This window comes from Labrus mixtus, chromosome 20 (assembly GCF_963584025.1).
Source record: "Labrus mixtus chromosome 20, fLabMix1.1, whole genome shotgun sequence".
Lineage (NCBI taxonomy): Eukaryota > Metazoa > Chordata > Actinopteri > Labriformes > Labridae > Labrus > Labrus mixtus.
Window position 1 is genome coordinate 2576041 of NC_083631.1, and position 26834 is coordinate 2602874.

Below are 26834 nucleotides of genomic sequence, written 5' to 3' on the forward strand. Positions count from 1 at the left end.
CTCCCTTCATTACTGGGCCACATTTCCTGCTCGTCCGTCCTCCTTACCTCAGCATTATGCACAAACCCATTAACGGAGCTCTCCCTCTCTGTCTCACTCTGTCTGATCCCGGGCTGTTTTTTGTCCCCCCCCCCCCCCCCCCTCACCCTGGAAGTGGATCGGAAAGAGAAAAAAGAAATGAAAGACATGCCTCAGATGCCCCAACCTGTATCTGGCAAAGCATCTCCATGGTAGCATGACCCCCTGAAATAGCCCATCATGCTTCACTGCATACAAAAAGCACTGAGAGCAGGGAAGGGGCAGAGCGAGGATGGGTGTGCAGAGAGAGTTGTATTGAAAGAAAGTAGAAGAGTACGGGAGTGGAGGCTTCCAAACACAAGAGGTTAAACCGCTTATCATTTCTGTGTTTATGTTTTGTTTCAGCCCAGGCTTTCTTACCTCCTCTGGTGTCTGGTGTCCTGTTTCTTAACAGAATTTATGGCAGTGTGTTGATCGACTGAACTCTGAATGTGAGTGGCCAGAGACGGCCATGATGACATAAATATGGTGACATGAACATTAAGAATGTGTTTCTGGATATCAGGAGAGGAGCCGTGGTGATTCACTTCACTTAAAATAACAAAAGACAGGAAAATATTCAACATTCATTTTATTGGTTTGGTTTTTTGAGTACAGTGGTTATTTCTGCCTTTTCTGGCATTCACAGACGACACGAACAAATTATAACAATAACTGGGAACATGAAAAATATAGCTTTCTGATAATATCTGCGGCTCAGTCTAGTAGTTACAACAGATACAATAGTAACTCTCCGTACCTGATGGACACAAACGTAAATACAAACACTTAATAAACATGTAAAAACTGTCCAAAACTGGAACTAATACTTTTGAAATTCTGTGTGGTTTATAAAATGACGTAGCTATTTACATTCTATTTGAATAATTACCATTTCAACAACAACAAAAGAAGACAAACAACAGTTTGAGTCTGCCATTAACAAAAATAAACACTGATTATTCAAACTTGTGATAAAATATATAATATTGATTACAATTAGAAGGTTCCATTATGTACGTTCAAGTGCTATTAATAAAGATACACAGGAGGGCGGCTGGGGTTGCAGCCCCTCCCGTCAGAGTGGCATAAATCAAGGTGCAGCTCAGAGAGTCAGGGGGCAAAAGTTTAAGGTTACAAAATTCAGTCGAACCTCCATCTCTGAGACACAGTCAAAGTGGTTAGTACAGAAAAGTGATAGTGAGGTGGAAGGTTAGTCCTCCACGTCACTACCATGGTTACACACATAAAGAAAGTTAACGTTGTAAAACAGTACAAACACTGTTTTTGTTCTGCTTGCATACAGGTTATAGTTAAGTTACATTGATTTAGGCAGTCTGATTAGAGCAGTGGCGCGTAGGGCCACCAAAAGGTAAAGACGGTTAGAAGTTGAAGCCAGTGCTTGTTCCTTATCACTTCCAGTTCTGTCACTTGGTACAGAGCTGTTTTTACATCTGAGGTCTGATGGTCTCAGTTCACAGCTGCTGGGGGATTTTTTTTTCTCCAAGCTGAGCAGAGGGTCAAAAACAAGGAAGAGGCTGGCGTTTTCTCCTCCCTCACCCAAGGCAAAAGAGTTAGCAGTACAGCTAACAAAATGCACTGACCAAAAGCCTCTATCACAAAAAAAAAACAAGTTCAAACTGGAAACTATCAACATTAGCAGCTTCTAAAAATCCTCTTGAAAAATAGACTTTTAAATTTTTTTTTTCATATATAAAAAAATATCTGTAGTATTTCTATGCAGTTCTTTTCACTGGACGGCTTTGACTTTAAGTCAAGTGTGCTTCTTATATTTCACATGTGTGAGTGTGTGAACATGTTAGATTAATGTATAATGAGTGTCTGCTTGTGTTAGATTGTACTCTTTAATCGTATCCTTCTCTTAGATTGATTCCCTTTCTCTTTTTCTGTCTCCTCATGTGTGCTTTCTGACATTCTCCCTGTCTTCCTTCAGTCCATCTTCACTTATCTTCTGATTCCTGGAATGATTGCGCGTGCCTGCTAACAGACCGTTTGCTGGCTGGACAGTGGACTCTCCAGGGAAATGCTAGTGGGAGACAGGTCTGGACGGGTGCAGGGCTTAAACATGGAGGAGATGTAAAAGGCCTGCAGGCACAGACACAAAAACATGTCAGGATATATACACAGACCACACATGCTGTCAATCATTCTGTTTATAAACACCATGAGAGATCAGGCTGAGGTAGAAGAAGCAGAGAGCCTATTGTTTAAGCTAACTCAGGCAACAGAGTGCAGAGAGAAACAAATCCTGTAAAGACAGAGATAACTGTTTTCTTTAAGACTATTTAGACAACAGTGATGTTCCACATACCACCCAGTATGCAGTGAGCCCTCCCTGAATGAATCCCGTGAGGACGTCAGTGGGGTGGTGACGGTAGTCCGAGATGCGGCTCAGGCCGGTGTAGATGGCGATCATCACTAAGAGGAACTGTAAAAGTGGACGCAACAACCGAGCTCCTCGCCATGTCAACCGTGCCTGCAGGTAGAACTGCAAAAAAAAAAAAAAAGAATGAGATAAATATTGTTATCATGTTGTGACAGACATTGCAATTACCGCGGAAAAGTGGAAAAAGTGCATGTTGGAGCTTGTGTGTTAAAGAACGCCCTGCAAATATAAACTGATAATGAAAGTCTTATGATTTAAGCTCTGTAAACACAGGAGGAGCTCTTTAAGTGAAACATGGACATCCTCTCAGTCTTCTACCCAGAGGGGAAAGACGAGCTTGGCACAGGTCCATTAACACTATCAAAACCCCATTTCCTGCTTTTGTTCATCCTCATCTCCTGCACCGGAGCTGCGGTGTAGAGTGGATGTTTGTGTCTGTAAAGATTGGGGTCACAGGGCGAGCGTGATGCAGCCTTATGAGGTGGCTGGAGGTCTGTCTGGACCCATAGCACTCTGGAGCTCACGTGGCCTACATTCCTTGAGTGAGGCCAACCCTTTGCCGGTCCTTCTCTCCCTCTCCTCTGCGCTTTGAGCAGGTGTCGCCGTTCCTGCCTTAACCACTAGCAGCTGGCCTCGGTCCGGGTGGCATGTAGCTACAGGTTTGACACAATCTCTCGAGTCTCCTGAAACACTAGCTAGCAGCGAACTCGCATGCCAGTGTATGTGGTTGTGTCTGCAGTGTGTATGTGTGTGCGAAGAAATGATAAAGTGAGGTATGGAGAGGAGAGGAGAGGAGAGAAACGAGGGTAACTCGCAGAGGCCACTCCCCCTCAGTACTCTATCCTCTAAGTTCTCCTATTCAGCCTCTTCCTACTCGTCCTTGTTTGTCTCTTTCTAAGCAGAGAAGAGCTGCTTTTCATTTGAATTGTAAAGAGCACAAGTGCAAATAAGGTAGGCAGTGATTCCCTTATCTCTTGTCTTCGGGACAGCAACATCTTCATATTTCATCAGTTGCTCACAATTCAATTTTAAAGTGATCTAAAACTGTACTTAATGAGCGAATACACGATGAATATGGACATTAAATGGTTAATAATGTGCTTTTTGTCTTCCACTAACTGTCGCTTCTCTCCCACAATGCACCAATGAACACTGGGGTAGAGCAGTGTAACAGAAAAGGGAGCGATGAAGGGGGGGTGGGGGGGGGGGGGGGGGGGGCTGCCATGGGGAGGGTTGAAAGAGTTTTTCTTACTGAAAGAAGCCTGTCGATCTCTCAGCAGGCATATTCAGCCCACCACCCCCTCCTCTAAATGAGAGCCACAACAAGGCCTCCTCTGTCTGTGGAGTCTCTTCATCTATTCATGTTCCCCGTGGAAAACATTCTCCCTCGTCCCAACCCCCCCTCCTTTTCTCTCTGTCTCACCATCTCTTTCAGTGTGAAGCAGGATGCCTTTGGAGAATAGCTGCACTCAAAGATCTCCTCCCTCATGATCAGGAAGTTTGAATATATCCAGCAACACATGTCTCTGTGTGTCTGCGCATGTTTAATTAGTTAATAGTTGCACCGAGTGTTTGTGGCCTCTAGGGAATGGTGATGTGTCTAATACCTAAAACACTGTAAACACAATGCAGTATTCTGTAATCACTCAACACAAGCTCAGGTGAAAGTGAAGGTCACATTCCAGGTGTGTGTGCATGTGTGTGTGTGTAGGTGGGTGTGTGTGTGTGTGTGTGTGTGTGTGTGTGTGTGTGTGTGTAGGTGGGTGTGTGTAGGTGGGTGTGTGTAGGTGGGTGTGTGTGTGTGTGTGTGTGTGTGTGTGTGTGTGTGTGTGTGTAGGTGGGTGTGTGTAAGTGGGTGTGTGTGTGTGTGTGTGTGTGGGTGTGTGTGTGTGTAGGTGGGTGTGTGTGTGTGTGTGTGTGTGTGTGTAGGTGGGTGTGTGTGTGTGTGTGTGTGTGTGTGTGTGTGTGTGTGTGTGTGTTTGTGTGTGTGTGTGTGTGTGTGTGTGTGTGTGTGTGTGTGTAGGTGGGTGTGTGTGTGTGTGTAGGTGGGTGTGTGTGTGTGTGTGTGTGTGTGTGTGTAGGTGGGTGTGTGTGTGTGTGTGTAGGTGGGTGTGTGTGTGTGTGTGTGTGTGTGTGTAGGTGGGTGTGTGTGTGTGTGTGTGTGTGTGTGTGTGTGTGTGTGTGTGTGTGTGTGTGTGTGTGTATTTAACAGTAGATTTGACTTACTGCCAGGTAGAGCATGGTGTACATTGCGAAGGAAGCATGGCCGGAAAAAAAAGACTTCCTGAAAGAGAAGGTCAATAAAAGACGCAGAGGGTTACACATTAACTGAATGGAGGCAGGCAGGCACCTTTAGCACACAAACCAAAACCCTTTCTGAGCAAGAACACTCATGAGAACACACCTCGCTTCCTCCACCATCTTAAAATGCGGCTGCCTGCAGTCGACCTGCGACACGTAGCTGCCGGGAGTGCAGTTTATGGACGCATATGTGATGTTACAGACGGACAGGAAGTTGGGCCGCAGGCGCCCCACACTCAGCTTGGCCATGTTGGTGAGAGACATACCCACGCAGCAACCAAACATAAAGCTCCCCAGCTCCTTGTACAGGCAGGACACATAGCAGTTTCGAACAAACGCTCTGGAGTAGACACCTCGAAAGCGCACGCGGTAGCATTCACCCAGAGCGATCTGAGGAGGATAGAAGACAAGAGAAACTGGTTATAGTCATACAGTACAGCTAAACAAATACTGAAGCTGTTGAAGAATGTTTGTTTGACTAAAACATACATGCTCCTCCAAAATAACTCACAGAACCAACACCTAACAACTGTCTCACCGTTAGGCCAGTGATGATTATACCCCCAGCAATGAGCAGGCTGTCAGGGATGGCCTCTCTCTCCACGTAGGGATAAGTGATGCTGGAGTCTCCGCAGAAGAAGCCTCGCCTGTACGGAGCCACCGCCTTCAGCTCACATGCAAAGAATGGGATGGAGGCTGATGAGATGAGGGAGAGAAAAGGGGGGGGGGCAAAAAAACAAAAGATGGCTTGATGAATGTCTGTGAGTATGTAGTCTGTGCAACAAAGATAACAGAAGTAGAGAGAGACCCACAGAGTGCGATACTGACAAACTCCTGTCTCACAGGAGCATGAAGGGGAGCAGCTCTTAAAGGTGTCAGTCATCTGGTGACACCATTTCTAGATTCCTTGGGGATCAAGCATTCCACACATAGCTGCTTCCAAACGAAGAATCAGGGAGAAGGGGAGACGACTGATACAGACAGACAGACATGTGGGGAGATGGGTATGACAGTGGAGAATTAACATGAGGCAGGGGGAAGAAGTTGGAAAGAGGGTGTGTTAGTCAGAAAGTTTCCCTGTGCCAAAAGATGACAAAGAACCCACTGCAGGAAGGGCAATGAATTTAAAAACAATGATTCCTTAAGTCACTTTTATTTCATTCCACCCTATCTTAGATTAACTATTGTCCTATGTATGTGTTTCCTGGCTGGTCACTTATTATAGGATCTCTGTATCAGGTGAAAGGGTGTCAAGGTCTGGCACACTTAAGTAAACAAGCACAGAGCCATTTGGTGAAAGTTCATTGGTTAAAGTCGCACAACATTTTTAATACAGTAAAAGAATGTGTTTATACCCCCAAAAAACAGGGGCTTCACCTCAAGGCTATTTATTAGGGTACTCAAAAACGAATAGGCATTAGCCCTGTTTAAGGCTTCCCAGCCCGCTCCATTTCTTTGTCCCTGATCCCATGTCCCCTTGTCACCCCATGGAATGCAGCGAGAACATGGGACTAATCATTAACCTCTGTGCCTCTTCCTGTCATCCCAGGCCTGCTGGTTGGCTGGAACGCACCCAGTCCAAAACACGGCCTCTGCCAGGGAATCTCTCAGACTACGTGACTGAGAATACACAGGGCTACACAACTCAAAATCAGGCAAACGAAAGAACAACCAACGATACAGATAAATACTTCTTAAAGCATGGAAAGCACTACGAAGCATTTTTTTATTTTCCCACATTGGCTTTGTGTCATTTGAGCCCTTTTCTATGTGTGTGCTGTGATAACATACAGCCAACCAATAAAACTTGGCCTCACTGAACTGATAAACAGTGATAACAAGGGAGCATGCTATAGGTTTGAGGCTATCAGCATAAAAACATGTGAAGAGGCAACTCTTCACAGCCATGTGACTACAGCTGAAAGAGATAGCATGGACTAGATTGAGAATTATACACATACAACTTGTGTTAATGACCTCTACAGTCGAAGTCAGGCTACCCTTTACATAAAAGACACAGCAAAGATAAAAAGAGCCCACTTGTATGTGTTTTAAACGGAGGCCTTAGTAAGACAGTGAGGGAGGGAAAGAGAGAGGGAAACATGTTGCCAGCAGATAGCAGAGACCATGACGCCAACAAAGAGAGAGAGTGAGACAACGGAGAGATAGGAAACACCTCTTATCTGACCCCGATCTGCAACTCATCTCATTCAGACGCCACGTTTACTAGCCTTTACACACACACCCACACACACACACACCTTCATACTTAGATCTCCTAGAACCTACTTTACTCAGATCCTATGTAACACATAACTCCCACACACAGGTCACACATCTATCTGTTATATTAGACAGAAGATTTCATGCTATGAACCAATTTATCATTTGCTTCTAAGTCCTGGTGTTGTTTGTACAAAGAGTCCTACTTTTTTTAACAAATGCCAGATGATGTTTTTTTTTTTGCCAAGCCATGCAATCATTACTTTGTGTATTGGGTAAATCATACAAAGCATTTTACTAATACAACTCTGATTTTAACGTGTAGGTAAAACTTAAATTGTAGGAATCCTATAATGCTGTATTTTGTGAACAATGGTGCCCCTTCAGTTAGCATTGATACTGTACGGGACTTACCTGAGACTCAAAAGGTGTTTTTAATATATTACATAACGCACGTTGAGGAACAGTAATATTACAGTAAACCGCTCGCTTGTAGTTATCCTGATTTGTTAACATCAGCTTAGTAATTCTTGCAGCTCTAGGTAAATACTCGGAATGTCCCTTTTTTTCTTCATTTTAATCTAAAAATAAATATCCTGTATGAGGGCTAGCGTGGTTCCTTTCTGCCACCGGCATGAAATGCACTCTCTTAACCTCCTAATCCTAATCCCTTTATCTGTGTGTATCATACATTTGTGCTCTGGTTCATGTCTGGTTCAAACTGAGTGAGTGTGGAGTTGTTGTCGTTTGGTAATAATGAACTTAAGTCAAGTTTAAAAATGGTTTAATGACAACTTGCCCAACAAACAGGCAACAGTTGCAGCCTGTTGGCGTGACAAGAATTCTGGTTTGCATGTATTTGCATGTGTATGTTGGCGTGTGTGAATGTGTTTACACATTGTGTGTACATTAGGAGGGGGGGTATTGTGCAGTGTGTGATCATTATGGAGGGAAGTGACTATGATCAGTATGCAGTTTAGTCAACGTATCATTTTTAATTTGATATTTTCAGAAACACTTCACAATGATTCAAGTCTTACTCTCCTGATTAATGGAGGAATTGAAGTATAATTCTGTTGGCAGAATAATCACTACAACATCACAGTATACACTCAGTAGAGTGTATATGTTTTTTTAGTCTGTCAGCACTTTGACTTTGAGTTGCACTTCACTTGAAACCTTTTTTAAACGGTCTGTTTTGCTGCTCCAAAGTCTAAAATTGTGTTTCTGAATTTGTGTTTCTAAAAAGACATTTATTTTGATTTCCGTACCATCTTAGCTTCCTATGTGTCCTCATCCGTTTCCACAATATGGCCACTTATCTGTCAATAATCAATATGTTCCTGCATTGACAGAGAGGTAATGGACATTTTCTCCATTAAGAGCGGAACACTCTGCAGTTGAAGCAGGAACATTGTCTTCTTAAAGGATCGTTTTCAGTACTTATAGAGAGGTCTAATGGGAAACATGTTGCCGAGCCAGATATCAGCACACAAGACCACAGGGCTGCAAACACTGATGGCCTTGCTTTGTTGTCCAACTATTGCATGATATCCATGAATGGATTTGGCACTAAGAGCTAAGAACCAAAGTTCACTCCACTGTGGCAAGCTGTTTGCAAAACTTCTCAAAAAAAATAATCCACCAAAATGACCTCAGCTGGAGTTGTGTCACACACTCTCAGTTCAGAAAAGTGAAGAAATACAAAGCAGTGGTCCCAGAAACAATGTGGAAAGTTACTCAGTATCTGCACGATCCTACACAAATGACAAGTTCCTGTTTCACAGTCAACCTCCATGCTTTACAACTACGTTAAAACAGTTTTCACAACAAGACACAAAAACACTCCAGAGACCTTCACATCATCTGTCAGGCAGCTGTGAGCAAATCTCTGCACCTGGCCAAGACATGCTCAAAAGAGAGCCAGGCCAGGAAAGCGAATGTGAGAGGACCCAGAAAGAGGAGGAGGAGGAGGAGGAGGAGGAGGAGGAGTGGGCTGGCTAACACAGCCGAGCCAAAATGTGCTGCTCGCTGGGCCCGACACTCAATGCAGGAATGCTTTCAAACAGTCAAAAGGGATAGAAAGGAAGAAGGGAGGAGGGGGGAAGAGAAGGAGGGAGGAAGGAGAAGAGGAGGAATGAGAGCAGAGGGGATATGTGCCTCACTCTGAGAAACTCTTCTGGTTCTAATTTACACATCTATGACCACAGCCCAGAATGAGCTCACTGTGAAAAGAGAGAACAACAACAACCAAGAGCAAAAAGTAAAAAAAAAAAAAAAAAAAAAGCTTATGTAGAAAGTGAAAGAGGCCGAGTACAAAAAGAGAGCAGATGGTGGTTATTCATCGACTTGCTTCATGGTCGTGTTACTGAACATCTGTTGATCAATACAGCGTCAGACTAAGAACTGGGCTAAAATGCACGGCCTGAAGGTTTGGAAATTGACAAATGGGGATGAGGGCAATAATACTGGGGTGAGAGAAAACTGGAGCGATGGAGCCAAGAGAGATGCAGCATGGGTTTCTCTACAGAGAACAGCAGACGGAGGCGATTAGTGGCGGTTCTGGAATGTGAGGGTCAGAGATCTGGGCTCTGCTGGGACCCGCTCTGTAAACACGACCCCACCTCAACCAGCAGAATACCCCCCCCCAACACACATCCAGACTCACATAGACAGTTAAAACCACACTGGGATGCAAACAAACCAAACCCGCAGCCACATAGACTAACAGGCAACCAAACAATCCCACCCCAAACCCACCAGCACCTCAAAGAAAAACTAACCAACCAAATAAACCACACTAAAGCCAAACAAGCCGAAAGACATTGAGGTTAAAAGCCACTTCACCATCACAAATGAACTCATGTGAATACTTCCTCTGCTGTCAGACAAACAGCCTGTGTATCCTCATAGATTAGCATGACACTCAGCCTAAAGCTATATCTAAGCCACAGTAATGGGCATCGGATTCATCACACCCAATAATATTTGACTGCACAGGCCTCGTTCTACATTTGCCCTTTGATAGGACAGATAATAAGTGAGCTGTCAACACAGGTCCATCTGGCCTGCAGCTCTGGACCGGGCAGCGCCTGGGCTGTAACGCAGCTTGTTACAGCACCCTTCAGGGGTGGTCCATCCACCCTACCAGGGCCCCTCACCAGCCCGCATGTGCCAGAGTTTCCCAACTAAAGTTTAAGCTGCTTGTTTACCTTCAAGTCAACCTTGCAAAAAAATTTTTTTTAAATAAGCTAGCGAACTGAACTGTGAAGTGTCGTAATTTGAATCTTTGCAAGCATGATAATCCCCGGTTACGATACTACAAGAAGCTGTGTCACTGCTGGCCTAACATGCTCATAAACAGCAGTCTGCAGTTGGGCTGGGTGGACTTGTTCAATTATTCATGCAATAATGATTCCACTGCGCAGAACTGTCTCCATTAGCTAGCCCTGATCTGTTCTTTACTATAATCACTATTTAGTCTGAGACAGGTACTTTGAGGGCAAAGCCAAGTCTTTTATGTTCCATCTGATTTAAAAAAAAAAGACTTTGTTTAAGAGCCAGTCTGGGAAGAGACTGTGTGCACCATCACACAGACTGAAACACACAAAAGAACACACACACTGTAGTACTGTAGGGAAGGTTACACTTAAACAGGAGGTGAAGTCATTTGCACTAAGGCTGTGATTATGATTGGCAACGGTAAACTGACAAAATCCCAATTACAGTACTGTGTGTATTAGAGTGTGTGTGTGTGTGTGTGTGTATGTGTGTGTGTGTGTGTGTGTGTGTGTGTGTGTGTGAGTATCCTTGAAGGTGGTTCTTCTTGTTCATCCTTGGTGGCCCAATCCAGGTAGTAAGGAGGTGGATAGGGAGGATAAGGGTGAGTAGTTGCCCCCCTGCTCTGACAACAGTTTCTTATTTTTTTCAGAATTGGCTGGATTGCTGTGACAGACTAATCTGTTTGGTCTGCCCTGATGGCAGCGCAAAGAGATGAATCAGTGAAGAACAAAGAGAGAGTGCAGGAGCCACAACAGTCTTACATCTTTGTTAATCATCTGCTCTCATCAGCATCTTGCTGCTGCTGCGGGACTGTATACAACATCTTTAGGTAGATACCCACTGCAATGTGGTATATCAAATTCAAGTGTTCCAAGCTTACGAGTTTATCATGTTTGTAAGACATATGGTGCATGTATTCTAATCACACAGTGGTAAGAACAGGTTGTCCAAAAAGAAAGTGAAACTCAAAGTATCTGAAATTACTCTGCCAGAAAAAAATGTGTTATTAAAGCTTTCGTTGCACAAAACTGATAAATTCAAACGGAGCAAAACAAGGTTTTTGGTAACTAAACATAATGTACCTGTCCCCTTCCCCACACACCAGGAGATCCTCTGCTCACCCATTCGACTGTTACTGTTACTGTTCCTGCTGGCCAGTGGAGGCATGCTTCCCACAGCTGCTTCTGTTCTCTCCACACTTCACTGACCTGCTTCCTGGAGCCCGGCTCTGGAGTTCAGGGCATGAGCGGTGAGGTCTAAAGTGGGCTGTCTGTCTGCCTGTCTGATTCAGCAGGAACATAAAAGACCCGCCACTCTGGTATGTACCTTGGAAACTTTAACTTTTGCGCTGTGAAGGTAAGGGTGTGCGCAGTGAGGTGAGAGCTGGCAGAAAGAACAATGTGAGAAGAACACATGAGGGTTGTGGCGAGACAGCAGGGGAGGTATTTGGCAGGGAGCAGCCTGGTTGTGCTGCTGCTGTATGTATGGAAAGAGTTGAGGGCTGCAGGGTTGTGTTGTCTGTGTGCTTTGGTTTTGCATGAAGTTGGAACAACTTCAGAGTGAATCCTGAGAGGATGAAGGGAGGGAAGGCTCCAGCAGGTGAAATGTGACACAATGATAAAACAGACTCGATGATGGGTAAGCATGCCATGGCGCCAAGGGGGGATCGCTAAGTCTCCTCGTGGGGGAACGTAGAAAGAGAAGACGAGTCATTAGTCTTGACAGACGCACAGCAGAGGCTACAGGCTGTAGTGGGATTCAGGTAGATACTTGGATGGGAAGCCTTGCCAAACCCATTCTAGCTAATGAGCACTGAGGATTAGAGTACCACACGCATCTTTATTCAATCATTATGGCTAATACTATGGACCACCTTGGGCACTTATGGAACAGTCATGGAGGAGAATATTGCAGCTGCCTCATTAAAAGTACATTTGAAGCTATTTGCTGTCTGAACCCTTCCTATCCTTTTCAGAGTGACTTCCTCACGAGGACAAGAACAGACAGCTGTGGATAAGATCCCTCAGGCGCCCCTAGGTCTGACTTCTGACCTCTACTGTAAATCCTCAACCCCTTCTCTCTTTCCACACCTTACTCCACTCTCCCACCCTGGGGCTGTTCCCCCATTCAGGCTCTCACTTGCCCCTTAAGCCTCCAGGCAACTGAGGCATTTCTTAGGCCTGAGCTGGCTCTGGTGTGCTAATGGACGAAGGAAGACGTATTGACAGTAAAGTGTATGGCCCCGTGTAGTCTCTCTAAGGAAGGATGCAGCTAATGGATTCCTAACCCTCTGCAACGTAAAGTAATGTCAAATGGGAAGGAGATGCATTAATACACTAACAAGGGAGAGTACGCAAAATCACTTCTTCCACTAGCTAATGATTTGTCTGAGGCGTTTTTAATGGCTCTCCATCTGTCAGAGTGACGCCACTGAGTTCCATAACTTCAGAGTGTGTTTGATCAGGGCCTAGAGCGCGCAGCTAAACAGGCCCGGCAAAATTGTCAACAAACAGCACGCACATGGCAGCAGTAGTAGGGTGTCCACAATGCAGCAAAGATGACGCATACATATAAAAACACCAACACCCACACCCACACTTTTACTCATAAACACGCACACACACACACATACATTCACATAAGAGACAATTTAATATTCCTCTACAAATCGACAAGCTGTGACGTGTTGGCCTCTCGCTGTCTCACTCACTTGGCAGCTTTCGCTGCCAAAAGAAAGGAACTAGGAATCCTCTAACATAAACCCGCCATCCGCCCAAAACACACACGCAAACATAAAGCACACACACTCACACACCTATTTACATTGCCGGAACACCTTCAGTCCCAAAAATAGAGGTTGCCTAAAGAAAGAGAGAGGAAAATTGGGGACAAGGGGACAAAAGCAGAGATTAGCTGGAAAGAAGGAGCTCTTTTAGAATTCAGATCACTTAGGTAGATACCAATCCTCTGGTCCTGGCATGCTGCTTCACGTCTAGAGCAAGAATCACACAGAATAGTGATCAACTGATTGCAGTTACTTTGTGTTTTAACTACTGAATAAAACTCTTTCTAATAAATCAGGAGTGGGATTTCTTCCCTATATTGCATGATTTCAACACAGCCTGACGTCTTGTGAAAGTGTAAAACTATATCCCAATTAACCTCTACAGAAAGGTCCGGCCCAGACAATCATAAAGGTCCTCTAAGCTGTATAAGCTAATAGCAGGTTTTCAGGTGCCAATTCCAATCATTTCCCAACGACTCTCAAGAGAGTCAATAACTGGCTTTATTGGGGTGATGACAGAGTAAGGACCACCTGTGCTGGAGGGAAACAGCAGTACAGGCAGGGAGGCCTGTCCCTGCACGCTCAGCAGATATGACAAACAGCCGACACCTCCTGACCTCTGGGTGGCTGGACGTTTGATGTCAGATGCAGCCACAGGGCGCAGATTCTGTCAGCTCTCTCCTGCTTAGACCCCTACAGTCACACCAGGAATGCATGCCCACAGAAAGACACACAAGCAGACACTTGCATTCAGAAGCTTTCAGCATGCAACTTACTCACTGCCTATCCGTCTATCTATCTTAATTAGTTGACAGTCAACAAGTCAAATTTGCTTTCCCCATTGGCAAATACTTTTACTTATCACAAGCAAATCTTGAAATCAGATCTCTATCCAGACTTGTCAGATGGATGTGGATTATTATAAGTGTGAGTAGATATTTCTTTGACAAGATATCAGAAAAATACATCCCTGTGAAGCACCCCTAATGTGTACGTTATAAAACAGCAACATAAAGAACACCGGCTTGTATCTGGAGTACAATGTTAGACAGGCCCCATGTTGAGCAAGAGTAGGATCAGGTAACATGGGTCAAAGCCTCAGATAATAAAATCCCAGCATTCCAAACAGATACAATTTCAAGGATAATTTCACACCGCACTAACTTTATCTTATTACCTTTAACGTGAAGGTACGTCTTAAACACACAGACAGTGAAATCCTCAGATCACGGTGGAATCCCTCTTCAGCTGATAACGTCATGACGACAGGAGGCTCCAGGGGAAAATTCCACACTAACATTAGTGAATGAGCCCCTTTACAGGAGGAATAATGCCGGCGGGTTAACTGTCTGAGGGAGTCTGACGATGGCATGTTTAGGGGAAAATTGGGTTACTCAGTTTAGACAACTGAAGGGCCCAATTCATTTCTAATAAGTGATGCATTCACTTCTGAATGCTCACAGATGAGTCAAGATGCTCTCTGATAACTGACATGATGGTTAACAGGGCAGAGACAGACAGGAAGCAGCCAGACAGCGAGCTATCTGTCAGTAATCCAATGGCTCTAACAGAGGAGGGAATGGTGTAACACTAAGTCATATTGTACTTTATCACTCAATATAACACAGACGAGATTGAGCAATCAACCACATTCCTTGTTCTGACTTAAATCTGAGTCTTGAGTTAATACTGTTACCTCTTTGTGACTTGTGAAGCAAAACAGACTCTGAGCAAGAAGACTGGCCATTCCAATAAAGTTAGTACTGATGTCAACACGGTCGGCCAGTTACGATTCTGAAGAAGCAAACTTAATGTCACGCAGACTGAAGAGCCATGTGTTTCGTATTCGTGAGCAAATTTTTCACATTGAGTCAGTATTAGTCATTTTTATGGAAGCAGAAAAGATTTCAAAAACTCACAGGGAGTGATCAAAAATATATAAAAAACAGGGAAGTTACCAAAGAAATGCCATGCTAGAGCAGAGGGGAAAATAACCTTGGCCAGAGCTGTCTCCTCCTCCTATAAAGGTATGTAATATGTCTATGTAATGTATGAAATACAGAGCAAGGCTGTTGAGAGTCCGTGGAGGTCACAGAGGACATTTACATAAGAATAACTTCCTTAACGTTCATTTTGGCCTTTGGTGACAGATCTTTCAGCTGCTTTGGCTTATTTTGACAAAGACATAACATCACCGGGGAATGCTAATAGCTGAAGATTTACCATCAAAAAGTCAGAAGAGAATCCTCAAGCTGAAGGCTAGACTTCATTAGGCAGTGCTTAAACAAAGTTTCACCGTGTCGTTTTACATTTATCAACCTCAACCTGATAGCTACACCCAGAAAAAACAGCTGTCTCAACAAAAGAATCCAAAATAGGTTTTGTCTGTCTTTCTCTCGCTTTCAAAAGAAATACACACACCAATTACATCGATATCTTTATAAACCCGGTGCTTTTGTTAGGTCCACATCAAAAGGACAAAAATGAAAGTTCTTCACAGCTCTATTATAAAAGGAAACACGCCCACCTATCAAATAATGGGAGTTTTGACAGCTTAAGCAATAAGGCCCCTTTTATTAGACAAAGTATATTTGTCACAAGACCCACTTGCTCTTAATCCTCTCAGCTGTGTCCAGCTTGAGGCTCAGTCACTCAGTGTTGTAATCTAGTAATGTAGTGATGAACGAGTAGCGTGCTCTGAGGAGGAGAACTGAGAGAGACTATTTCCTCTGTCGTGCTGACTGATGCTGTGTCACTATATACCACTTCCTAAACAAAACAAAAAAAGCTAAGCAGCTGAGTGTAGCGCTAATAGCATACCTGCAGGGGTCAAGAATAACGTGACAACGAAACTAACCGCCTCACACTCTTGTTTTTTAACAGCCAGGCTATTTCTTCCGCTTTAACCGCCAACCCGGCTGAGACCTGTCCGTCTGCCTAGACAAGTTCCACCTCTCGTGTTTGCTGCCGGTCCAAATAACCGCTCACTCACACAACACAACACTGATGCTCCCTTCCCTCCTATAGTCATCTGACATGACAACATAAATCATTTCAAACTATATTTTGGTGTTTTTCTTTGCTAAATGTGACAGTCCACAGTACAGCAGGTGCTAAAGTAAAACTGGTTACCTCTAGCAGGGTTTACATAATTATACACTTCACACTGATGAGAGTTTGAAAGTAATTAAGAAGTTTTACTCATGCCCTCTACGAGTCCAGTACAAATATCAGCGTTGGTGTTTACCTGGAATATTCCTATTTTGTCAGACAATTATCACACAACATATATGAGAGAATCGCTGTTCCTAAGGCTGACAGATTTCTGACAGCTTCAGGCCCTGTATCCTTGACAAAATAAAGTCCCACTGAAAGAACTGAAAGAACAATTCTTTCAATGTAATGCATTGCTTTAGTTTGAGCTACTGTACATCAACATTTGGATCGGTTATAAATAGCTCACAAAAGCAATAAAAAATACATGTTATGTTTGGAAAAAAACAAACTTCTACATTGTAATACAAACTATGCATCATGCTTCGGCACTTTGGGGCACTAAAATATTTTTAAGTTTACATTACCATCTCATTACCACATTTAGGCCAATATATTGTAAGAGTTTCAAGACTTTGTTTGAAGTGAAAAGCTCACAATCACATGATTAACAATTCATGAACTTTGAGGACATGAAGGGGAAAGTGTAGTTGTTATAACATTGAGTCTTACTGGTAATAATACCTTACATAATGACATTTGTACTGCTTTGTACTCACTCCGAACATGTTTATTCACACAGAGGTCTCAAACAGACTGATGATGGTTTGTTTAACTACTGGCTGGTTGAACAAAGTCAGAAAAGTCAACAACATGTGAACGTGAGCATCAGTCATTTTAACATTTTCTTAAATGTACAACAACAACAACAACAACAACAACAACAAATGCATGTGTGACATTTGACACAATAATCACAACCTATAAGCATTCAGTGAAGAGTGGGTCTATGTTCATACAGAGAAACTCATCTTTGACCACTCCTTTATTATGGTTCTGTCAGAGACCCCTGCATTGTTGTCCACATATAGCCTAACTGATGTTTCTTCTTGTGAAATGTATTAAGTATAAGCCTCTGCAGCATTTTTAGCTAAGAACTGTTAATTGGGCTATTTGTGGCTGAAAGTGTGTAATCCTGCAGTGAGACGGGAAAGCGCTCAGAGAATAGTGGGCATGTTTTTATCCCTATTCCCACGTTCTTCTCCCGGGAACTTTGGGGTTTCCATGGGAACAGATGAATTCCCGGGACAACTCTGCTCCTGCCAGCTGAGCACCCCCCCCCCCCCCCCCCCCCCCCCCCCCCCCCCCCCCGCCCCTCGCTCCCATCTGCCCCCACGTGCACCGAGGGGGACGGGCTGAAAGTTTTTCCTGCCTTTTTGAACACTTTCAGCTTGACTAGATGAAAAGTGCTATGTAGTTTCGTTAACTTTCACAAATCACAATCCAGTGGGATTTTTTTCCTCCCCAAAACAAGCTTCGTTTAACCTCTTTATGACCTCTAAAAAGTAAATATAGACCTATGAAGCACTAAGCTGTTGACATATGCTACCTAAAGATAAGCTTGCAGGGCTCTTGTGGGTTCTTTAAAGTTTTAAAAGTTGATTTTAGGTTAGTAGCCTAAAGATTGTAAATATGGGTAGCCTAAGGGTTGCCGAACTTCAAACTTTTAACGTAATGTAAGAAAATAAACTCATCTTACCGACACAAAGACATATTAAATCCAAACCGACGAGCATCCTCCTCTTGGTGCAAAGCACTTTTTCCTCCCCAGGTTGGCCGAGGAAATGTTTCCCAGCACCGTTCTCTTTCCCTTCCCCGGCCCCTCCGCTGTCAGCTAACCGCAGCTGGAGCTCTGCGTCCCGGGGCAGCGTGCTGCTGTTGGTACCGGTGGTGTTGAACTTTTGCATGTCTTCAGTTCAATAACTTACAGACGACTTGTTCCAAAAAAAGGAGCTGCAACGAGTCTGTTTTGCCTTGGCTAGCTGATGGAAACTCAGAACTTCTCACTCCATCCGTCGTCGGTGCAACAAATCCATGTCAACGAAAGTTTGACAGCAGCAGACCCCGGTCAACCAGCCGACTGCTAGTCACTGAGGTATCGTTGTGAGTTTGACAGGGGGGGGGGGGGGTGAAGCTTGATAGAAGAGAAAAAAAGAAAAATAAGAATGTACGCTAATTGGAAATAGGAGGAAAAATAAACATTCGACTCAACTTCAACACAATTAAAGGTCCCTGCAAACTTCTGAGCGTGGGAGCGCGTTGTACTCTGAGCTCTCCAATCGTCCCGAACTACCCAGCGTTCACGGTTCTGTCAAGCACACGTGAATGACGAGCAGATATTGTAGTTTAATCCTTCAAAATAAAGAGCTTACGTTGATCCATGCAGGTCTCCCAGTTGGTCGAGAAATTACGACGCATTCATTTGCGAAATGGTACGGTTTCCGGTGTTATTGAGTTTAACTTGACTTGGAGATGCAGTCCTGCACAGCCTCAACGGCGAATCCCAACAAAATCTTTGCGTAACGATGAGGCTGGAGCTCATAACATGTTCCATCCACCTGACCTGACACAGCTGTGTAACGACTGGCCCTCTTTACTGAGATGTCTCATGTGCCATTAAACCCACCCATGAGGACACACGTCCCACTTACAGTTTCTTCCTTTCTCTAGACTGATAGGCTATTGAAAATGTTAGGGGGAGTTTTACAATTAGTTTTCTTTGTATGCCACAAACTGTACACATCTGCAAATAAACAACTGTTTTCTTTGTATGCTATCCTCTGTAGGCTTTATCGATGTAATGTAGCGTACTGAGGAAACATTGTTTGCGGTTATTCCATTCTGTCAATTCGACAAAAACCTAGAGCCTTTCTTCATATAGCCATACTCTCTGCCTATTTATCCAACATACATGCCCTTTCATACTCAGGAATTCTTTGCATTTTGATTTATCATTGACTGATGTGTGCCTGTAAATGTATAAGCTTGAAAAAAGGCAAATCACAATCTGAACACATGCTGTAGTCTTTTCTCTCAGGAATCTTATCTTATTTTTTTTATTGGTAGAATCGATCATTAAGCCGCTATGCTATTTGACTGATTTATTGGTTGTTATTCAGTAATGCTTCTCTCACTGTGTGTGGTAAACTGAAGTTACGACTGTTTACTGCCCCCTGGTGTACAGACCTAGGCACAGCGTTATCTGTGTTAATTACGCAGCTATTAGTCGGGCTTTTACTCTTAATTGATGAAAGGATACATAAATGACACCATTTCCATCAAGCTTACATTTCTAACAGTGGCAGAGATTACAACAGAGTGGTCCATGCATACATTAGTACTGCAACATAAATCACTATTACTTTGAAGTGTTGTAACCTCACCTTTGTTCCTCCCCCCTGGCTCATCCTTAGGTAACCTCTCTATGGGATTAATGAAAACCGACAGTGCTGTAAGGTCACATGCAGGGAAGCCAAGAATTCAATGTCATTTTAAAATTCCATTATATTCAGATAACTATTAAATAAAAGTTACCTCAGAAATCAAAGTGATCACCATGTGATATCCTTCACAATTTAACAAAAAAAAAAAAAAAATGTCTTCCTCATATTTCTTGTGATATGTAATAGAGATAATGGAGTGTTATGTCAGATCGTGGTAGTTACTATTTAAAACTGATCAAATTAAATAATATCTGAAGCAAGAACAATAGGTATGAAGAACCCATTACTAATCAACAACCTATCAAACGAACTAACTAACTAACTAACCTTTGACACCATGAGTCAGGTATTGTTTGGTTCTTAATATTTATCCTGTGATATGGACAAACACAAGCTATTATTTTTTTTTTAAGACAAAGTATCAGAAACCCGCCTTGTTGTAATATAATAATTTACTTTTGACCTAGACTGAGATAACAGTTTTTTAAAAATTATGTTTTTTTTGCTTCCATACAAGAGTGATGAGGCACATAGTAGTTACTTTTAAAGCCTGCCGTTTTCTATTCTCTTAATCTAAAGTCTGTGTGTTGTTGATTTGCATCCACTAGATGGCTGTACATCATCATTAAGTGGCCAGAATATCAGAGAGAGAGAGTAAACACTGCAGCCATTAAGGAGTGGACATAAACTGGATTGAGTCAAAATGAGTTCTTTCTGCTGTTTGATAGAGGCTGTCACTTTATGGTAATGAATATTGAAGGACATCAAGTTGAGGCATTCAACCAATGGTGCATTAATATTGTGAATATCCCTGCCATAATTGTGTCTTGTTTAGTACTTGTATCAAAATCACTGTCAGTGTATGATATATCGATGTCATCACATTCCATTCTTCCTTCTTTAACCATATGTTGCCCATTATCAATAAAGTTGGATGTGATGTCATTTTGGACCTCTTTTGACCAACACGAGTGTACTGTATGACTACAGGCAATCACACTAACACCCATTACTGCAAGGTGCTGTGAAAAATGAGTTTTAAAGCCTATCAGATCTATCCTCCCGTCCAGCCTGGTACAACATCAATATGCTTACAGAGCGAACAGATTAACAGAAGACACTGTCCTCATAGCTCGCCACACAGCACTGACCCACCTTGAACAGACAGGGACATACAGTATGTGAGGATGCTTATTGATTTCCCTATCACCCCAGCAGGTTGGTCACAAAACTATACTGGTCCTGGGCCTCCTTTCCCACTGACCACAGACACTCAGACTCTGGCCAACTTGCTCAGCAGCAGACAAAAAGGCTCTCCAGAGTGTCATTAACAAAGCACAAAAATTAATTGGGACTCCCGCTGCTCTCACTGGAGGACACCTTCAGCTGCAGGATGGATGTAACAAAGTTCCTACAACCACTTATATTCTCTCTGCTGCCATCGAGAAGACGTTTCTGGGCCCTCAAGACCAGCACATCAAGGTTTAAACACTTGAACCTAACAGAAACACTGCCAACAATCCCCCCCCCCCCCCCCCCCCCCAGCCCCCACCACCACAACAACCACCACCACCACCACCACCACTATCTCCCAATAAAAGCGCTTAGACTCACAGTTGACAATGTGAGCATGGTCCATAACATTGGATGTGCAATAAATGTACAATGATTTCAGCGTTTAATGTGCAATACTTGTTTTATGGTGCATGACATTTAATGTACAAAAATGCATGCTGCATAATATTTAACTTCTTATCTTATTTCTGGTGCAGTGTGCAATATTAATAATATAAAATAATATAGTGCAATAATATAAAAAGGTTCTATAACATCGAAAACTGCACTCAATGCACCAGATTACTGTCTATTACTGTCTTAATACTAATTGAAGTATTTTGAATAATTTGAACCCATCATGAGCACAGCACTAAAGAAACATTTAGTAAAGTTACAGTGGCAAGGAAAAACATCCTTTTAACAGGCAAACCTTGAGCACAACCAGACTCATGTTAAACAGCATTCTGCTGAGAACAATGTGCAATACAATAAAGACGTATTCAATAAAGGCGTATTCATTTCTATTCTATTCTGTTTAAATCATTTTGATGATCATGTTTTCTCTGTGTCTCGAATGAAACTATGATTTATGAAAGGTTAAATAATTTGCCTTATCTGTTGTTCAGAAAGCAGTGCGTCAACTGGAAAAGCAGAAGTAATGTACTAATATTGGTGTAGCAGTTTTATTTCCTTCTCTCTGTCATCACAGGGTAGAGAAACCTCACTTTATATTGCACACTATCTAATGCTGACTCTCAAAAACTGCACTTCAGCTTTTTTTGTTCCCCCAATTTAAAGTGATTTGTTCTCTCTGCTATTATTTAACTAAGTTACAATTTTTATTTTCCAGCAGTGCACATGCAGTTTTACACCTCCTGTGTTTTAAAGTCAAGAACAAGTGTGGACATGTTGTTTGTTGTCGTGTGCTTGTGTGACCACTGCCAGTCATACAGGTATTTTTTTGACACATACCTGAACCATAGCCCAACCAGCATTAAACTTTCCCCAGGCTGTAGAAGTAGCTCACACAAAGACAGAAAGTGAAACCACGTTCACTGACCTCAATACCAATGTCTCTGGAGGTGACAATTTTCAAGAAGTGCATATAGTAAACAAGACATTGTGACATTTTGTGTATACCACTTAAAAATCCACCGTGACATTTTGTTTTGTCTGATGCGTTTCCTCCAACGTCTATGCTCTAAGCTCTGTCAGGTTTGGATTCACAGAGAAATATTGAATTGCTCAACAGAGCAAAAGGGGAAAGTTGGTTGCCAATGTGGAATTTTCAAGGTAGTTTTAGGAAGAGATAAGCTTTTACTGAAAATGATTAAAAAAGATAATGGGTTCCATGTTAATGGACTTTCAATGTTGCTCAAACATCTTATGTCAGAAAGGGTAATATATGCAGGGTAGGTGACCCAGACACTCACCATCAAGTCTAATCATAAATAAGGAACTGAATGATTCATTTTGGAATGACTTTCTGTCACTCCTTTCCGTCCTTCCGAGTGAGTTTTGTTCCTCTCTTTTGTGTGCGTTAAAGTGAGTAGGAGAGAAGGGCCAGTCCCAAGATGCAGATATAACCTGGCCCTTCTTCATTTGAGTTCTCTAACAAACGGGGGGGGAAGTACCACCTGGAGTCCTGTTTTCTGTATAGATACTCAGGGTACATCAGAACGCAGACAGATATCAAAACTCCCTCATCACATGCACACATTGAGCTCAGGAAGCAAACACACAAACACACACACACACACACACACACACACACACATACAGCTTTGTTGTTCAGCAGAAGAAACTCAGGACGTGTACTGTCATCATCAGCTCTTGACGTCTGTCTTCCTGCACTCTTCAGGCTCGGGCTGCTCTGAGCTCGGCCTTACGGACCGACGATGCCACAGCCTGCACAGCATCCGCTCACCAAAGTCCTCCTGCTTTGGCTCACCCTCCTCTCCATCGTCCAGATTGTCTTCATCACCGTCTTCTTCACAGTCGGACCTCATGACAGGGTGAGAATTCACATTTGATACCCAAACTCCACATTTTTCAAGACGAAAAGCAGCTTTTGCCGTAGCACTGTCACATTTCGGATGGATTAACAGAGTACTACAGGATAAATGTCAGCACCGCTGTAGTAAAACACCGGTGCAGTGCATCTGTTCTTTCATGTGGTTTCGGCAGTAGCACAGCTGGTGAGAAAGACACCCCAGCCTGTGGTCTGCGCTACCCTTTCTTGACTCCCAAACAGTAAAAAGTTTTGTAAGAACTTTAAAAAGAAATGTTGTTTTCGATTCATCTTCAGCCAAAAGAATCATTGAATATATCCAGCATTATGGTACAATATTAATCAAAGTGTTTAGCTGTGAATGCCTGTAAACCATTAGAGAATTTTGAATGGCTTAATTGCAGTTGCTTTGCTTAATTACAGTTCTGCTGACCTTCACTGAGCAACACTTTTTCTTTGTACAATTCATTAAGAGTATACTCTGTGCTTGTGATTCCTTCTCCAGTCTCAGAACTGTAGCGCTGTAGCATCAGAATCCGCAAAGCTAATGAAGTCAAACAATGCACATTTGGTAAGTACACCACAGCTTCAGAGTTTGTGGTTCTCCTGTTTTAACCTCACTGTGTTGTTCTAATCGCACGAGTAGACTTAGACTTTAATGTCACATTCGGGCAATTCTTCTTCACAGCACTGTTCAGGTTTGACAGCACAGAGTTCTTAGTGAGGGAAAGGTCATGTTATTGTCAAAGTTCTTAAATGTTTGTCTGTTCTTGATTCAAGAATATCTTGAATCAGACAGAGTGTTTACTCTCCTCACGTCACAGAGGAAGCACATTGACGTCATCACCACATTCGGGGAAATGCAACTGCACTAAACTGTTCTTCCTTCATTTTCCCCCCTTAAGATAGAAGTTGTTTTTCCTTCTCTTTCTAAAAATTTACATATTATTAGCGTCATTGCCCTTATACAAAGCTGTGACCGAACCATGCAGTTGGTCTGTGTGTCATAGTGGACGCCACGCCAGCACGTCAAATGTAAAAATAAGTTTGAATAGTTTGAGATGAATATGTCATTTCCTTTCTTTCAGAGTCCTTCAGAGCATGAGCATCAACTGGGAAAGGGCAAAATGCTCACCTTCAGGAGTATTGGAGGAGGTATGTGTGACTTATAAGGCAGTTAATGTGTGAGTCTGGTCTTCAATTATAAGCCGTGATAAGTACAGAGAGACACATGGAATTTCAGTAGCCACAAATCTCCTCACATCTTTGCCAATTCACTTGCAGATGTCAATAAATTTAAAAAAAAAGACTCTAATTGCAGTTTAAAATAACGCATTCCTTTTGTTCATATCCCCATTGGCTGCTCTGATAACTGGTCAATTATACCAAGATGTGATAGCTCCATACATTACAGGTCTGCACACTACATCAGTCCTGGGTTTTTTGCTTAAAGGAAGAATGTGCAACATTTTACACATCAATAAAGCAGAAATCAGGTATATCCTCTGTAAATGTCTCTCTGAGTCCTGACTCTCTACAATGAGTGAGACGTGTGAGTCCCGCCAGCTGGACTGTTGTCGGAACCGTGTTTACATCATGTTTACATCGACGGGACAACCTTGCATATAAAGCTGTTTTAGTGAAGAACTAGAGACAAGAAAAAAACATAATCACTACTTATTTGGATGTCACACTCGTGTCTTTAGATCATTTTTTGTCCATTTATCTGCAATGTGAAGCTACGAGCTAACCAAAGTGTGCTAACATTCGCCTGCTAACACAACAATGCAGGCCACAGGCAATTGTAGCAAGAGCTACGGACAGTTTCTGCTTGCGCTTAATGGTGCTTAATTATGATTAATTCTAATTTATAACTCCTTCATGGGAACACGAGTGGAGAGTGGTTGGAGGTGTGTTGCTGGAGGAGAGCGAAGGCTTTAGAATAGCAGAGGTGTCCACAAACAGCAGTTTGTTTTGGTTTAGTGCTGGTGCTCAAGGGCGACATCTACTGGATCAAAAAGTCGCACATTCTTCCTTAACCAGATAACCCCGAGCAGCCTGCCGAGTTCAGAGATCCAGTTGATCTCTCACATAATTGATTTGTGAGTAAAGACAATTTGCAGCTAATAGCAGTTTTCCTTTCACCCACAGGTAACAGAAGAATGAAATGGCAATCAAAAAATCCAAGTAAAGGCCTGATCTCAGTACAAGAGGACGTCCTAACCATAGATAGGGATGGACACTACTTCCTAAGTCTTCAGGTTACCTTGAAGGATTGTAATAAAATTCAGTTACCTGAAGGCAAATACGTCAACATCAGTATGATATTGACGAATGGATCTCAGAATCCCAAAACTCTTTTGGAGGGCCGGATTAGCACAGACACATGCACAGGCTTCCTTGCCAGGGCAACAGAGCTCACCGCAGACTATCATAAGGTCACCATAGACGTGGAAGCCCCTTCCACGTTTATGGTGGACGAACAGGAATCTCTTACCCACCTTGATATCATTTACATGTCTTCATCCTGAAGTGTGTTCAGATGTTACGATGGCAGCGTCTTCTCCAGGTTCTCCTGTCACCAAACAGACCTCTGCCTTCGTCTTTACATCATAAGATGAGTCGATCACTTAACCAGCTTCATGCAGTCAGAGCGGTGCCTGATTCAAAGAAAACGCTTGAAGGGCTGAAGTCAACAATAAGGACTGTCTTTTACCCACAGGCTGGATAAAAAACAAAAAACATTCTATTAAATTCTGAAAAGACTTTAAATCCACCTTTAAACACAATTCACATTACTTCAAGAGCCCAAATGATAAGGCCAGTATACTGTATACATAGCAGCTCAGGATTGGACTAAAGTTGACAGCATCACTACAAATCTGTTTCTTGTGCCCCGGTGCTTATTTGTTATGATTTCAAGTCAAACTCAAAACTCACTTGTACAGAACTAATGAAATACCAGCTAGCATACTGTTGGTTTTGGGGGATTCCCCCCCTTTACTGCAAATATTGTTCTCATTGCTTCTCAGATATCAGTGATCAGAGAGCACACCTGTGGTCTATAAAATCAGTATTCAGAGTGAGCAGAGCTTACTTGATTGTTTGAACTTCCTGGTGATGTTGTCTGAGTTTCTAACATTTCAAATTTGTATTGAGTGCACACAGAGAATGTATTTAAGTCCAGTTCTATGTGATTTGCACAACTCTTATTTGCTGATTTATTTCTTGACATGTTTTGAAGCATCTATGTTGTGTTAATTTATTGTTTGGACCACAACTATAAATACACTGTACAATATGTGTGCATGATGTATTTTTTTTTAATTATCTTTATTGTTTTGTTTATTTATATATTATTCCATAGTAAGGCAATTTATTGAACAGGGAATGTACGTCACTGTGTGGCAATGAATGTGTTTGTGTGGCACACTTATATTTATACCGGGGGGGGGGGGGTCAATTGAATGAGTGCCTTTTCTTTATTCATTGTTGCAATAATATGAAGCTAATACTGATGAAACTCAACAAGAATGTCGGTCCATGTTTTTTTTTTTTTTAGAAAAGAACAAAACTGTGTTGTTGTTTTGTTTTTGTTGTTTAGACATGCTTTTATGGAATTTCTTTAACTATCTCTATAAAGAAAGTGAATCCACGTTTTGATCGTGTTCAAACAAGCTTGCACCACACTTTGTTTTCTCTTTTCATTTTCTG

The 26834-nt window shown here is 42.6% G+C and overlaps 2 protein-coding genes across 2 annotated transcripts; one reads left to right on the forward strand and one right to left on the reverse strand.

Annotated features, from left to right (window-relative positions):
• Positions 1 to 632: 632 nt before the first annotated feature.
• Positions 633 to 18707, reverse strand: ppap2d (phosphatidic acid phosphatase type 2D). Its single transcript, XM_061027307.1, has 6 exons — positions 17809 to 18707; positions 5304 to 5461; positions 4869 to 5155; positions 4691 to 4748; positions 2390 to 2566; positions 633 to 2163 (listed from the first exon to the last, which is right to left on the reverse strand). Exons 1-6 carry the CDS (start codon positions 18014 to 18016, stop codon positions 2059 to 2061), a joined length of 993 nt encoding a protein of 330 aa, XP_060883290.1. The 5' UTR covers positions 18017 to 18707; the 3' UTR covers positions 633 to 2058.
• A 3960-nt stretch (positions 18708 to 22667) lies between these two features.
• Positions 22668 to 26542, forward strand: LOC132954540 (uncharacterized). The gene is made up of 4 exons (XM_061027111.1): positions 22668 to 23124; positions 23626 to 23691; positions 24209 to 24275; positions 25272 to 26542. The coding sequence occupies exons 1-4, from the start codon at positions 23008 to 23010 to the stop codon at positions 25649 to 25651; spliced, it is 630 nt and encodes a 209-aa protein (XP_060883094.1). The 5' UTR covers positions 22668 to 23007; the 3' UTR covers positions 25652 to 26542.
• The last annotated feature ends 292 nt before the right edge of the window (positions 26543 to 26834 follow it).